The sequence below is a fragment of the Giraffa tippelskirchi genome, chromosome 13 (assembly GCF_054371585.1).
Source record: "Giraffa tippelskirchi isolate mGirTip1 chromosome 13, T2T-mGirTip1v1.2.pri, whole genome shotgun sequence".
Lineage (NCBI taxonomy): Eukaryota > Metazoa > Chordata > Mammalia > Artiodactyla > Giraffidae > Giraffa > Giraffa tippelskirchi.
The window spans coordinates 103,891,641-103,907,730 of record NC_137287.1 but is presented as its reverse complement, the minus strand read 5'-3'; the positions used below and the strand labels follow the sequence as shown (position 1 = coordinate 103,907,730).

Below are 16,090 nucleotides of genomic sequence, written 5' to 3'. Positions count from 1 at the left end.
TTTTGCTCTTTGTTGAGCTGCACCGAAAGGGCTCATCCTACGGACTGTTTCTGTGGTTTCTTCCTCTTGAAGAAGGAACCCAATTGAGAAATGTCCCCACTGTTTAGCCACATTCTCTTAATCATGGGCACTTCGTTGCTGGAAGGCACCTGCCTCTAATATAGTGATGGTGGTGCACTAAATGGCACTCTGGTGGCCTGAAAGGGTGCAACCACCTTGATAAGTATGTAACTTATTACCAGCAAGCAACTTTGAAGTTCCAGTGGAGATGACAGAACTGCAATCCGTTAGCAATTGAACCTCACCTGCCATCAAGGGCAGGAGTCCATTTAATTGGCTTAGTGAGGAGACAGGCAAGATTCAATCAGACTCAGGAGCTCATCTGAGGATGACTCCTCACAACAGCCCATAAGGCTACGTGGGCAGGGGCCTGGGATGATATACTCATCTTCCTTGTAGGTTTGCAGCCCTGGACACAGCAGTCCTCCTTACGCTGAGCATTCAGATTGTTTGAGGAAACTGAGGAAGCCAGAAAAGACTTGTCAAGGAATGACCTGCTTAAGAATTAATTTCACCAGGAAGGACTTTAAAACTCCAATGTCAGGATGCTGGGCACTCCTTCTCTTTCTAGCCATAGTGCCCAGCAAGTCTCTGGGTAGGTGTTTCAAATTCATACTCATGTTGCCCAATAAGAATCTTTTGTCCCTACCGTTAGAAAAATGGGCCCTCACTAGAGAAGAAAGTATTAATATATTAGGCCCAGCAGCACAGAAAATGTTTATATTCATTATCCAATGCCAGTTGCCTTACTAGCCACCTCCCTGTCTCAATCACAGAGACATTCTAATCAGCAGTTCTCAAACTCTGTCCTGCCTTAGACAGGGGGGTGCCTATTAAAACCCTCAACGTGTCAAATTTGGTAGGTCTGAGGCAGGACCTGAGAATCACATTTCTAACAAGTTCTCAAGTGATGCCTAGGGACCACACTTTGCAAACTACTGTCATGCATGCATGCATGCAGGCATGCTAAGTTGCTGCAGTCATATCCGACTCTTTGCAACCCTGGGGACTGTAACCCACCAGGCTCCTCTATCCGTGGAGATTCTCCAGACAAGAATACTGGAGTGGGTTGCCATGTCCTCCTCCTCTGAGTCTCTTAAAGTCTCCAGACTTAAGAGGCTCGAACCCAAGTCTCTTAAGTCTCCTGTATTGGCAGGTGGGTTCTTTACCACTAGCACCATCTAGGAAGCCCAACCATTGTTATAAATATTCTGAAATACCGGCCTTACTTAAGTAGACATTTGGTGATTTCCTCAATGACTCGCAATCTGGCCTTTAGAACTCAAATAGGCTGGTTTTAAGGAAGATGGTAATATCCAAGAAAGTTTGCAGCTCTATGTATTTGGGGGGGGGGGGCTGTGCTGTATGTTGTACAGGATCTTAGCTCCCCAATCAGGGATCGAATCCTGGCCCCTTGCATTGGGAACACAGAGTCTTAGCCACTGGACCACCAGAGAAGCCCCTCTCTGAATTTTTCAAAATTATTTATTTATTTATTTTTGGCTGTGCTGGGTCTTTGGTGCCCACAGGCTTTTCTTTAGTTGTGGTGCACAGGCTTCTCATTGCAGCGGCTTCTCTTGTTGTGGAGCATGGGCTCTAGTGCACATGGGCTTCAGCAGTTGCAGCTCCTAGGCTCTGGGCACTGGCTCAATGGTTGTGACACCCTGGCTTCGTTGCTCTGAGGCATGTGGGATCTTCCTGGATCAGGGATTGAACCCACATCTCCTGCATTGGCATGCAGATTCTTTACCACCGAGCCACCAGGGAACCCCCTTTCTTGAATTTTTAAAAGCTATTGCCATGTCTGGTTTTGTTGGCCCGAATCTGACTGGCTGTTTTGGAATTAGCTGTTTCAAAAAGATGTAGTATGTTACCATGGAAATATTCTCCCCCACGCAGGAAGGCCCCAGAGGTTGGTCCTGCACAACTGACCGTGTGTGTTTCATGGCTTTTCCCAGGGGGTGCTGCAGGGCTCCATGCCATCACTCCTGGTTGGCATTCCCAGGAAGTGGGAAGTAGTCAAGAAGCTCCATCCAGCCCCACTCTTTATCCAGCCTGTAAATGAAGTGAGCTTCCTTTGTCAGCCCAGGGCCCAGGTTGCTTAGGGCTATGGATCAGACTAAGCTAACTCGGGTACTAAGCAGAGGTGGTTGGCAGGGGCATCCCAAGGCTAAGGAGAAGGTGCTGTCCGATCCCTTAATTAGCAGCTTTTGCCTTGTATACTGCATCGGGATTCTTAGCTAGGAAAAGCATGCCTCTCCTGCGGCATTTAGCATGAAGGTTATTACCTCTATGGATGCAGGGCATGGCAGAGTTGTCTGCAGCACGTGACTGCCGTGGGATCCCTTTGTTCTCTTCCCAGGGTTCTCCTTGAAGGCCACACAGATATCCTGGTGTTCCTCCCTCAGGGTGTAGTACACATGGTGTCCAGGTGGCTGCAGCTCACTAGAGGACAGTTCAAGGTGTGGCTCTGCAGACCTTGTGTGGTTTGAATTCTGGTTGCTAAGGGACCTCTTCTTTCCTTTGTACATCTCTGCAGTTGAGATAGACCGATTATAGGACCCAGGGTTGAACAGCAGGGAAGAGCACAGTCCTTGTTGTTTTGTTTTGTTTTTTTTAAGCTGTGCTGGGTCTTCCTTGCGGCATGCTCTTTCTCTCCTTGCTGCTTGAGGGCTTAGTTGCTCCACAGCAGGTAGGATCTTAGTTCCCTGACCAGGGATCGAACCTACATCCCCTGCATGGGAACTGCTGGACCACCAGGGAAGTGGTCCTCATAATCCATTTTTAAAGAGGGAGCATCCCTGAAGAGTTTCTCTGAGATAATTTTTTGGTCACGTTGGGCCAGGTTGATTACCCACGTCTCCCTAAGAATGGAGGTGGAAGACTGGGACAGAGGCAGGCTAGGCACTGGGAGTGCGTTTTGCTTTTAATCTGGGTTAGTTAGTTATACTTGGACTTTAGGAAAGCTTATTCCAAGTTTGTGTGACAGCCTTAGCAGGTTATTTTGCATAAGACTTTGCATCTCTTCTGCTGGTGGTTATTACCTTGGGGGACCCCTTCTGTAACCTGAATGGATTAGAGGGACAGGAAATAAGAATGGATCCCTAAACACAGAATGTCCACACTCAGTGGGTCTGAAGGGGAGAGATGAATGTTTACAAGCCTGTATGTGGCAGATGCCTGACATATTCTTACTTAGCCTTGGAACCACATCCAACTAGGACTTTGTAGGCTCATTTTACAGGTTTGAGGAAAATGAGTTTTAAGAGGTCAAAAAGTGACCTGCCCAAGGTCACCAAGCTGGTTAGAGGACAATTTTCCATCCCACCTATCTAAAATATTATCTTTCATCAGATTGTTTTCTTCTCCACTCCTTCTCATCCAATTTTGTAAACTTTTACCAGAAGTGTCTGTGTTCTGGCCTGAAGCAGTTTTATGAACAGAGAGGTCTATTCACTTGTAAGCAGCTAAACCCATCATTATGCTTCTGGATTCAAATTATCAAAATTTGGAACTACCTACCCCATTATACTTTTTAAAAAATATACCTTTTAAAATTAGCAGACACTTCTGGTGTTAAGAAAAAAAATTAAATTAACAAAACAAAATACAAATTAACAGACACACAGTGAACTGAAAGTCGCTCAGTCGTGTCTGAGTCTTTGTGACCCCGTGGACTATACAGTCCATGGAATTCTCCAGGCCAGAATACTGGAGTGGGTAGCCTTTCCCTTCTCCAGGGGATCTTCCCAACCCGGGGATCGAACCCAGGTCTCCCGCATTGCAGGCGGATTCTTTAACAGCTGAGCCTCAAGGGAAGCCCAACAGACACACAGAAAAGTATACAAATTGTAAGTGTTCAGATCAATGGCTTTTTATAAATTGAACCCATCCTGATCAAGAAATAGAAACCCAGTTATACCTTCATTCTTGGAGGTTCTTTTGTTTGTTTTTGCCAACATGAACCTCTGGTTAGAAGTGTATTATAACTGACCTGTCATAATGTTTGTCCCATTCCGCTCTACTTTGACAGTATTTGAAGATCTCTAAAATACTGGCGGTTACACGTCAGCTAATGAATGAGTTAGTCACTGATGAGCCCAAGAATTCAGAGGGGACTTCAGATACCCTCAAGAAAGAGATAACAGTAACTTCTGAGGGGGTTTAAGAAGAGAAGAGTATGGAATTTTATACCTCATAAATGAAGCTCAGGGAGGTTAAAGAGTTTGCCTACAATCTCACAGCAGACAAGCAGGACCAGCAGGCAACTCTTTCTACACAGGTGGGCACACATACACCCCACTAGATACTTGCTGAGAAGTCCCCATTGCAATGGATGCTAACTTGGGAGAAAGCCATTGGCTCTAGGGCCTGTGCAAGGCCAGTGAGGTCACCACCCAGGGTCATCACTCACGGACACTGCCCACTAGCTCTAGGGTTTGGTCCCTACACCCCAGATGCCTTTCCTCTCCCATCTGCTCTCAAGTGGGCCACTGGCAAAGAGACAGCCCCGCTATCCTACCATGGCAGGTTGAGAAAGTTGCAGGATAAAAGCAAACCCTGACTGTGTCTGGGATGTGCTGTGAGTGAGCGTCGCATTCAGTGTGGCCTCGATTCCCCTCTGACGACAAAGACCAACGTCCTGAGCCAGCCCTTCCACTTACGCCACCGTCCCACAGGCAGGTCCTGACCCTCACAGTCTCCCAGGCTGGTTGCGATGTTCAGCCCCGTCCTGGCTAGGGGAAACTTGGCAGTCGGCAAAACACTTCTTAATGACAATATTTATCCAGCAGTTCCCGTGGTCGGACTTGGTGCTAAGTGTTGCACACATATTTCATTTACTCCGTAGCTCATGGGAAGGGGCCTTCTGTTATCCCCATTTTCTCAATAAAGGACCCCAGGCTCAGAAAAGCAAGATACCTGCTCAGAGTCACACAACCACTTAAACGATGGGCCCCAACTGACACTGAAGAAGCGCGTGGCTAAACTACCCCTCCTGGCGGCTGCCTGTAACCAGGCCGTCATTCGGCAGTAATTTATTGAGCCTACTATGTGTCAGGCATCGTTCTGGGTGCTAGGGAGACAGCTGTGAGCCGACAAAAGAACCCCCGCCCCACACACTTCCACTCCCTCCTGCAAAGAGCCGACATTCTTGAGTGGGGGTCCTTTGGGGAAGAATCCTCTGGGAGATTTGTGTTCTGAGCACTTTTACAGAAAAGCCCGCCTCCTTTTTCCTAAATCCCCACCCCCACCCCTCTGCTTGTTCTTCCTCTTTGACGCCCCCCAGAGCCCTCCAGGTCTCCCCTTAGGGAGAGGGTGGCAGAGAGCCCAGTGCCCCTGAGATCCTGGCACACCTTTTCGGGGCCAGCTGACAACACTCGTGCCAGCCCAGTAAGAGGCTCGGGGAGGCCCCACAGCCACGCCACTTACACGGCCCTGCCACCTCCACATGGCCTTGTGTGTGTTATTTCTGTGTCTCCACACACAAAGAGCCCGGGTGCTGTTGCTGGCGCTCAGCTGCTGGAGTGGGGAGGCGGGCAGCGGTGAAAAGCTTTTCTGAAAGGCCAGGGCGAGGCAGGAGTCACCCAGGTGATGTGAGCCTTTCCCCTGGGCCCCCAGCCCGGGACCACAGTGAAAGGTTACTGCTAATTGGCGAGCTCCTGATGGGGACGCATCTATTTAGCACCCCCCTCCCCACCTCCCCAGAGACTTCCAGGATGGTCTTGGCACAGCGTGCAATTCGAAAGCTCCCCGCCTGAGTCTGGCACAATCTGTCTGAAATTGTGAACATGGAGGCTCTTGGTTTTTTAATTTGTATTTTTCCTTGTTATTTCTCTCTGCCCATTGTTTCTGGTAGATTTCGTAGCAGCAGCCACCCTTGACTCTGGTAGCCCCTCCCTGTGGCCCTCTAAGCAGGCTCCTGTCCCCCCAGGTCCCCCCAGACCTACCCTCGGGAGGCCTGGTGGGGGTCAGCGAGCAGCAGCATGCCTGCCCCCGCCCCGCTGCCCGGCCGCAGGGCCCGGCTCTCACCCCGCCGTCATCCCTGACACTAACACAGCTTGTCCACCCTATCGCAGGGGGCAGATGGCCTGTCGGAGCCGGAGGGCATCTCTCTGAAGCGGGTCGCTGTGGTGGAAGATTTCTTTGACATCATCTACTCGATGCATGTGGAGAGCTCAGCGGAGCCCGGCAAAGCCCCCAAGCACGCTGGGCAGAAGAAAACCTACCGAGCGGTGAGATTTCTGTCTCTTGGCCTCTGCTGGCAGCCCCAGGCCTTGGCAGGAGGCCATGGGCTCCGCACATGTTGGGCAGGGGGCGGGGCAGGGAACTGAGGCGTGATGAAACGGCCTTTGGGGATCCAGGGGGGCACGGGGCAAGGGCATGGCAGCCAGAGATGGCTCACAGGGCGAGGGGGCGGGCTCTGTGGTCGGAGCACAAAGGAGAAGCAGGTTGAAGGGGGTGAGAGGGAGGGAAGGAGAGGGACGAGGAGGGCAGGAGGAAAGCTCTCCTCTTCCTGGTTTCTGCTTCGCTCCATCCCCCCAGCCCCAGCTTGGGGCTGTGGTTGGGGGAGGGGGAGGCCAGATAATAGTAATCGGCAGAGCAAATGCTTCCATGGCCTTCGCTGTGTGCCAAACCTGTCCTAATACTCCCCGTGTGTGCGTGCGTTAAGTCCCCTACAATGCAGCCCTGAAGTCACTGCCAGAAGTTCCCCAGGGGACTTCTGAGGACCTGGGCCCCGCCCTCAAGGACAGCACAGCTTGATTGGGGTTGGGGAGGCTGAGAGAAACAGAAATGTCTCCAAGACTAGCTTCAGGGGAACAAGAACCCAGGCACCTGGGCATTCAGCCAAGGTCCCTCCAGACACCAACGTTCAGTGCTAAGGCAAGGGGCCTTCACGGAGAGGGTGGCGGGTCAGCTAGCAGTCTAAGCTTTGGGTAGGCAGAAGGGAGCAGAGGTGGCCACCTAGGATGGGAAATATCACACGTAAGACTGTGGAGGAGGGGACGGTGGTCACAGCCCGCCTGGGTTCTAGAAGCGTCCTCGCATTGGCCCCCGTTGCCATGGCTTATGCCCGGCTCTGAACCACTTGTCCGGCACCCACCACTAAACCAGGAAGCCGAGCACTTCATGTTCAACATTTAAGCCTCACAGCAGTCCTGTGATGGAGGCTCTGTGGCCCATTTCACAGTTAAGGAAACTGAGGCCCAGGGAGTTAAACTACCACTCTAAGGTCACACAGCACTGAGGCAGCGGTCAGCTAGTGTCTCACTCCCCACTCTGTGTTGACTTTCTCTCTGGCTTCCTAGAGACCTGCCCCTCTGTGATGGGCCTTCCTTACCCAAGGTGGATGCCAACCCCTCCAGGTTCTTTTCTAAATAGCCTTGGAGTGTGGCAGAGGTGGCTTGTGTAAGTCTATAATTTCCCCATATGGCCTGATTAAAAAAAAAAAAATCCAACCATCTGGTTTGTCCTTGATGTCAGAAGATGACCTTTGTTAAATGCGTCTTAAGGATGGACCCACGGGCTGAAGATCTCAGAGAGAGGAGGGGTCGGGCTGAGGGAAGCAAGAGATGACTGTACCACCTGCCCCGCCCTGCAGTTCAGCACTTGTGTGTTGGGAAGTGACTTGTGGGAAGGGAGTTCTGAGGGTATTTCCACTGGAGAGTCATAGATGGAGAGAAGGACTCCTGAGCTGGGGCCCATGTGGACCCCTTGGTGCTGACGATACCCTGTGCACTTTCTCAGCATTAAAGTTGCCATGCTGGGAGCCGGCTCGTGCCAGGCTGTGCGTTCTGCACGTCCCCTGCGCCAGCTCTCAAAGCCATCACGCGGATGAAGGGTATAAGAATGAAGCAGGCGCTACCATTAGAGGAGGAAAGCGAGGCTCAGAGAGATGATTAAGCCTGCCTTGAGGTCACCCAGCTGATGTTCAGAGTCAGGCATCTGGCCCAGAGCCTGTGCCCTGACCACTAGACATGCTGCCTCGTTGCAAATATCTTGTGGCCAGTTCGCAAGCCCACTGACTTGCTTGTCAAAGTAGATAGGCTTAAGCTGACTGGACTGTGTGATTTCCCGGTCCCATGGGTACCCAGCCCCAAACCTTACCCTCAGGCACTTCCTGGGTGTTCATTAAGGCTGGGGTCTGCGACCTCCATGCTGCAGAGAGGGCGAAGCTGGCTGTGCCCACCAGGCTCTGTGTCTCTGGGCCAAGCGGACATCCAGCCCTTGGCTCTGCGCTTCCTGGCTTCTCGTCCATATGCCTGCCGTGTGCCCCACTTCCCGCTGCCCAGCCTGGAGCTGGCACATGATTGGCAGCGAGCCAGCTGGGCTGCACTCAGAGTTGGAATTTCAGCAGCAGGGCCAAGGCAGAGGGAGCAGGCCAGGCCCTCCTGCTGTGGGTGTGAGGCCAAGGGGACCACCACACCCCCTTCCTTCCCCGTGCACTTCCTCTCCCTTCCCCCACTTCCCCATCTGTCACCCTTTTCCTTTTCGGGGGGCGGGGTGATGGGGACGCTTTTGTCCTCCTCTTTTCACCTGCTCCCATTTGCCTCAACCCAAGCCTAGCTCTTCAGCCCCATCCGTGCCCGCTAGGAGACTCGGTGCTGATGGCTGCAGAGGGGTACAGCCTGGCACTTCGGGGCTTGCATCAGGCCCTTCGGAGGGGTTTTTGGACCCATCTCCGTATGCTTTGCCAAACCTGAATTCTGGGACTGCCTTGATGTCTCTGAGGGCACCTGAGACCTTACGGAGTCTTACAGGCCTGGGGTGCCCCAGGGAGCAGGGGACTGCAGGGGAGATGGGCAGTCTTGTTCAAAGCATTAAAGGAGGCACACTCTTCAATAGGAAAAGAACTTTTTAGCACCTACCACTCTCCAGCAGTGGATCGGGGAGGGCAGGTAAGGAGCTTTCTGAAACTATAAGTCGATGAGCCAGGGTTTGATGACCATTGACAACGGACACTACAGAGAGTCCCCATCTTGGGCAGGAAGCCCTGCCTTAACTTTGCCTCTGATACCACATGGCCTGAGGTCCAGAGGATCCCAGGGAGTCTTGCCAAGGCAGAGCTGTGTGTTCTACAAAGTTCCCTGAGCCCACACAGAGGACTGGTCCTTTTTCAAGGAGCGTTTCTGATGTCTGTGCTTAGTCGCTCAGTCGTGTCTGACTCTTTGAGACCCCATGGACTGTAGCCCGCCAGGATCCTCTGTCCATGGGGATTCTCCAGGCAAGAATACTGGAGTGGGTTGCCATGCCCTCCTCCAGGGGATCTTCCCAACCCAGGGATCTATCCCAGGCCTCCCACATTGCAGGCATATTCTTTTCCACCAGAAAAGCCCAAGAATACTGGAGTGGGTAGTCTATCCCGTCTCCAGGGGATCATCTCGACCCAGTAATCGAACCAGGGTCTCCTGCATTGCAGGTGGATTCTTTACCAGGGAAGCTTGTTTCTGATGTCTGATGAAAGTGAAAGTCGCTCCGTTGTGTCCAACTGGACCCAGGCCAGAATTCTCCAAACCAGAATATTGGAGTGGGTAGCTGTTCTCTTCTCCAGGGGATTTTCCCAACCCAGGGATCGAACCCAGGTCTCCCACATTGCAGGCAGATTCTTTACCAGCTGAGCCACCAGGGAACTCCTAATGGCTGCACCCACCTGAATCAGAGCGAGCCTTGTTGCTTCCTTCCTCTCTCCCAGGGTGCTGGAAGGTGAGGTCGGGCTCTGGAGCCCTGATCTGACTGCCCAGACCACTTTGGAGTTGGGGCCAGATGTGGTCAGCAGCTGCTCCAGGCCCACCACGTGCTAATCCGCCCGTAGGGCAGAAGGAGGATCTTGTAAAGTGGTGCAAATCCCCCAATTGGCCTCATCTGTCTTTGTCGGCCTCTGAGTTCGGGAGTGAAAATGGGGCCTTGCAAGTCAGCGACTCTGCAAATAGCTTCTGCGCTGTCTTCCAATGAAATCTCACTCAGCTTTTCCCAGTAAGAAAAACGTAAAAGGTAGATTCAGGTACCGGTCTCAACATCCAGGCTGGAGGCCTGAGAGCAAGGCAACAGACAGTCCAGGGCCACCAAGGGCTGCTGGGCGGGGATGGGCCCCTTCTTAAATGCAGCAGCTCTGTCTTTATCTGTGTCACGTTTCGGGCTTCAGGATAAGAGTCTATTTCCAGAACAGTGTCTGTAGCTGTAAAACTATCAGAAAACCACCATCCTGCTGACTAGGGCATCAGCTGGGATGATCCTCCGTGTCTCAGCTCACCCTGTGGTCCTGTGGCCTCGGGCATCTGTGCAGCCAAACAGAAATGGGAGGTCCCATTTCTCACGTGGATGAGGCAAGAGCGTGAACCAAAAGATGCCCACAGGAGGTTGAGGGCCTCGGTGGGGGAAGGCATCCTCCTCCATTCGGGTCCCTACAGCAGCACAGAGCTGGACATTTTACTGACGCCCCACGGGAGCTCTTAGCGAGGCTGCAGACCATCCAGCTTCACAGGGCCCTCGGACAGCTCCAAGGGCTTCTCACCCACCCACCTTGGGTTCGCCCCATCTGCCCGTCCGTGGGATCCGGAGCCAGAAGTTGTGTACCCAGTGCACCACCTCCCTGTGGCACTCCGGCCAGCCTTTGCATCTGCTGGGTCACTGCTAAGGCCCAGGCCCCTGGGCACTTTCTGGTAACTGCTCCTGTGTCCTCAGTGGGCCAGGCAGCAAGCAGAGCCTCTGCCCACGCCACGGGCAGCCCTCAGCAGAGCAGCCCGGCCAGGAACGCCCTCCCTGAGCCCTGTAGAATCCATCTCTGCCCAGCGGTCAAAGAGCTCCGTGCATTGAAATCGGGCTTTCCCCATGGTATCAACCTTTCTTCCTCTCCCAGCAGACTGCAACCCTCCTCCTCGACGTGCTCAGCTCAGCTCTTCTGAGGCCTGACCTGGGATGCCCCAGCTCAGTTCCTTAGGAGGTCATCTGTTGGCCCAACTCAGCCTCAGCCCTCTGCCTGACCCAGAGGGCGTCCTTCCCTCTTCCCTTTACTCCTATAGCTGTCAGCCCCTCAACAGGACCCATCCCTCCCAACCCAGTGGGCCCGAGAGGGACCTGCCGCCCTGAGACTTCCAGGCAGCCCCAGGCTGGGGATAAAGATGTCCCCGTGTGTGGCAGGAGAGCCCTGTGCCTTGGCCCTCATACCTTCCTATCCACTGGCTCCAATCAGAGAGCAGGGGTTTGCCCTTGTCCCTGACCTCCAGAGGAAGTCAATCAGACAAAGAATTTGGAAGGGAGATAACTCATCAAGGAGCCTGCCTGCTCCGCAGAGCATCAAATCAGCTGAGAAATAACAATTGTGTCACCAAAATTAACTCTGCATTTGCAGCTGGCCGCCAGGCAGGAGTGGCCCGTGGAGCTCCACAGGCAGCAGAGCCCAAGCCTGTCCTCCGAGGGCCTGGCCGCAGGGTGGGGGGCGCGGGGAAGGAGAGCCTGGCAGCTCTCTTGAGTCCCACCCTGCCCCACTTCCTGGCCACCACAGAGATGGAGCAGTGTGCATCCCAAAGGAACAGACTAGGTGCGTCCTGGAGAGCAGCGCACCACCCCCATCATCCCCTGCTGTGGGCTGACCAGCGCCCTCGGCCAACTTTCCCGGCTGGGCTGCGGCTTGGACAGAGGAATGGCTGGGGTGATGCTGCCGCTTAGTGGAGAGGAGAGGGACGGCCCGGGCTCTGGGAAATGTGTGAAACCCGCAACCGGGCAGCTGCCGGCCTCAGCCAGAGAACCTGGGCCCAAGAGGTCCCTCCGGCCCCCTCAGGCAGCCAAACCAGGACCAACCTGGTTTTTCCCAAAACCCAGAGCAAGAGGAAAGGACTGAGCTGCTGGGACTACAGCCCCCTTCTTCCCCACTCCCCCACCCAGCCTCTTGTGTTCCCTACCATCACTTTCACCTTCCCTCCCACACTGCTGACTCTTTCTCCGTAGCTAGGGGAGGCCCTCTGGAGGCAGCTCTGGGGGTGACCTGGAGATTCGGCTCTAGTCTGGCACTATTATAAAGAGCTGTGTGACCTTAAGTGAATTGGTTCACTTCTCTGGGCCTTGTGACCTTGCTTGGAACACGGGGCTCCCTGAGAGCCTGTCCAACTGGAGGCATTTCACAGCTCTCTCGCGTCTGTGAATAGATCAAGGAATAGCCTGTAGAGCGTTGGGCTCTGTTTATAGGCCCATAGCCGGTAGATTTATAAGTGGGGCTCAGTTTATCCTTCTCTAAGAGTGGGAGTTGTCTCCTACCCTAGAGCAGTGTTTCTCAACTCATTCTTCAGTAGCAGTGATGAAATGACCTGAGAGGAATATTCCCAATTTATGAGAACATAGGTTATAGACTAGATGATGTTTCAATGTTTTGCTTTTACAATTTTAAAGCTTCTTTCATTTAAAATTTTAAAACTACTGGTATTCTGCGAAAGTACTGACTCATTTCTATGGCTGAGACTCGTAAGACATCTGTCTCTTTCTCCTCAAATCCCTGCCCTTCCTGGCAAGGGCCAAGTGCCTGCCACCGAAGCAGAGCCCTTGGTGACCTGGTGAGCAAGCTGCCTCCGCACAGACCCACGTAACAGCCAGCCTCCTCTCTCCCCCAGATCGCGGAGACCTACGCCTTCCTTCCACGGGAGGCCGTGACCCGGTTCCTGATGAGCTGCACGGAGTGTCAGAAGAGGATGCACTTTAATTCCAACGGCCTGGAGCCCAAAGGTAGGGGAGCAGGTGGGCGTGCTGGAGGCCTGGGGGAGGCTGTGCAGGGGGGGGGCTCTCCCCTAGAAGGGCCTGCCCTTTGCTGGCAGGGACAGAAAAGTGCACAACCAGCAGCTGTCACAATTCCCAGAGGCCAGCGTGGGTCCATGGAGCTGCCCAGAGAGCCTCATTTTAGGTTTGGTTTGTTGGTTTGTTTTTTTTAACTTTTTCTAAATGTCAAGTGTCACTTAAAAACCAACAGAACATTCCTACTGCCCTTCAAGACTCTCTTCTCCCACCGAGGTTACAGACGGAAATGGCCACCTCACCCCATTTCCTAAACTCTGCAGTCCTCGCCACCCAGGTCTTCCCGCCCCCACCCCGGGCAGTGGATCTGGTCTCACTGACTGGACTGTGCCCTCCCTGGGGACAGGAGCACACCTCTCGCTGTATGCACCCTTCTATCCTACAGCCACCCTCCTGCCATTAGTAGTAGGCCTCCCTAAGTATTTGTCTCCTGCCCTCTACCCCCAGTGCACACCCAGATCTGTGGGGATTGGTTAGAATTGAAAATGCCCAGAGGGACTTTCTTGGTGGTCCAGTGGTAAGACACTGCACTTCCACTGCACAGGGCACGATTTCGATCCCTAGTCAGGGAACCAAGATCCCACGTGCCACACAGTGATGCCAAAAAATAGGGAATAAAGAGAAAACACCCAGAGTATGTGTGATCAGCCCAAGCTGGTCCCTTAGACAGACATCCACGCTCTCCAGCTCTTCCCTGCAAGGACCCCTGCCTAAGTCCCCCCAAAGCTTCAATGTGAATGTCCCAGAGGCCTCCCTGCAATAAGTCTGGGCCATCTGTTAGAAGGTGGCTTTGGCACAGCAAGAAGGGCCATTGCATTTGGCTGGTGTGACCATAACTCAAGCCTGAGAAATGGTGCCCAGATGGGCTACTTATCAGGACTTCTAGGCATCAGGCCTGCAAAGGTTGCTGAGGTGGGTGGGTGTTGGGGTGTTTGCCTGAGGATGGGAACAAAAGGGTGAGCCACTTCCTCAGGCGGTGCCCGGGTGGCATCCACCAAATGTGGTGAAAACCAATAGCATCGCCCAGTGACAGCAGGGCATTGGAACATAGACGCCAGTGGGGTTTTCCTCCTGCTGGTAGTTCAGTCGCTCTGTCTTATCTGACTCTTTGCAACCCCGTGGACTGCAGCACGCCAGGCTTCCCTGTCCTTCACCATCTCCCAGAATTTGCTCAAACTCACGTCCATTGAGTTGATGATGCCATCCAACCATCTCATCCTCTGTCATCCCCTTCTCCTCTTGCCTTCGATCTTCCCCAGCATCAGAGTCTTTTTCCTGGCTGGTAGTCGGTCCCTGATGCGACTTTGGACAGCAGCCACTTCACAAACCCAGAGGCTTTCCTGTCCTTGGGGGCCATTAGGCCACGGCTACTTCACTGAGTTCATCGGATAGCTGCTGATGTATGAGGGACAGGAGTTAATGTAGTTCATTCCTCATAAGTGCTGGGTTCCTGGTTTAAGAGCCAGGGGCGCCAGGGCCACACTGAGTGCATTCGAATTCTAGCTCTGCCACTCAGTAACCATGTGTCCTGAACAAGTGACTTTACCTCTCTAAGCCTAGTTTCCTCATGTATGAAATGGAGTTAATAACGGCACCTACCTGATAGTGGGAGAGAAGGGCAGGGTCCTGATGAAATTTGAGAGTTAAACCCTGTACCTAGGGCAAGGCTGCCGCACAGGACGAGGGAACTGAGGCGGTGGCAGTTATTGTGATAACGCCTGAGGCCTGAGGGAGGCCCCCTGCCCCACATGGCCTGGCCCCAGCTGAGCAGCTGCAACCCCTGTGCTAAGACAGCCCCCTTGGCACCTGCCGCTGGGCTAGGAGACTTTCCCTGTTGTCCTCCCCACCCTGCCCGGGTCCGCGTCCCAGGGGCGCAGGCCCTGGTGGTAGCTGCATCGTCCCTGCCCACTCATCCGCCTGTCCCCTCCTGTGCTGCCCTTGTCATTTCCATAGCGACTGGCGAAGTCAGACACAGAACCTGAGGGAACAGAGGGCAGCCAGGAGAGGCTGTGTTTGTGGGCTGCTGTCGGGTGTCTGCAGGCTCCGTCTATTCTGCTGCCTTCTCCCTGCTGGTGTGGAGGACGGTCCTCGTGTCCAGCTTCGTGGGTTCTGTGCTGGAGCCTCCCTGTCCAGCAGGAAGAGGGCAAGGGGAATAAGTCTGCACCACGCCCATCCTCGCCTGTCCTCAGGCCGAATGCCACTTCCCTGTCCCCAGGAGTGGAGCTGCCCACACAGGGAGAGGAGGAGATCTCAAGAGAGCCGGAGGCAGCGTGGCCTCAGTGTCTCAGAAGGTGGGCTTGGGGTCAGGCAGGCCTGGGTGTGCTGCCCTGCTCCCGGCTGTGTGTCCCTCAGCGGGTTTCGAGAACCTCTCTGAACATCAGCTGCTCACAGCAGCTGCTGTGATCCTGAGAGGTGTCTGTGCCGGTTCACAGCTGAGGAGAGAAGGCACAGAGAGGTGGTGCGATAATATCATTTGTCCAAGGTCCCACAGAAGGCAGGAGAACTTACCTTCCTATTAGCAAACGGGAACAACACTTCGCTCTTGGGGTTTTCATGAGGATGAAGTTGAATTAAACGAGCTCGTTCTGTAGGGCGCTTGGTGTGACAGGTGCCTGGGAAACATCAGCCTGTCCCTGATTCCACCCAGTGTTGTTGTCCCAGCCAAACACAAGGCTGCCAGCTTCCAGGTGTCCCACGAAGAGACACACAGTCACCCACCCAGGCAAGCACCCACAGCCTGGCCACTGGGCTGAAAGCTGCTAGTGGAGGCTGGAGGCAGCTAGTGGAGAGCCTTAGAGGCTGAAAGGCTCCGCTGTCTGCTCAATGGTCAGAGGCATTCGTGCCTGGACCCCTGTCGTCAGCTGGCAGGTCCTCCCATCTCCTGCCCCAGCTGAGAGCGTGGAGACGCTGTCTCCGCCCACCAGGCTGGCCTCTCTGGATGTGGTCAGCTGCAGCGACTGCTCTTTCACAGGCACCCCTGCTCTGCTCTGCTCTGCCAGCCTCCCCTCCTCCTTCACCCGCCCTCCGGGAAATCAGAGCCTGCGCCTGGCCCCACAGGCAGGCCCCAGGTTCCTGTCCCAGGAAGGTGGGGCGGGAGAGGGACATGGAACAGGATGGAGAGTTCTCGAGGGGCGGCTGGGAGGACGCCTTGCTTCCTGGCCTCGTGTTAGAAAGAAAGAAAGGAAGCAGTGCAGCCTCCCCTGCTCGGTGGTGGCCTGGGGGCGAGAAGGGGGTGGAGGTGGGGGGGCTGTGC

The 16,090-nt window shown here is 54.0% G+C and overlaps 1 protein-coding gene across 5 annotated transcripts in view; it reads left to right on the top strand.

Annotated features, from left to right (window-relative positions):
* Positions 1–16,090, top strand: part of NOL4L (nucleolar protein 4 like) — a 131,586-nt gene that overhangs the window by 45,061 nt on the left and 70,435 nt on the right. For all 5 annotated transcript variants that reach the window (XR_014073822.1, XM_081559623.1, XM_081559625.1 and 2 more), the window contains exons 2-3: positions 6,138–6,293; positions 12,660–12,771. Coding sequence is in view for 4 of the 5 variants with exons in the window: in XM_081559623.1 (XP_081415749.1) it covers positions 6,138–6,293; positions 12,660–12,771 (268 nt within the window). In the remaining variant the exon portion in view is untranslated. The remainder of the gene's footprint in view (positions 1–6,137; positions 6,294–12,659; positions 12,772–16,090) is intronic.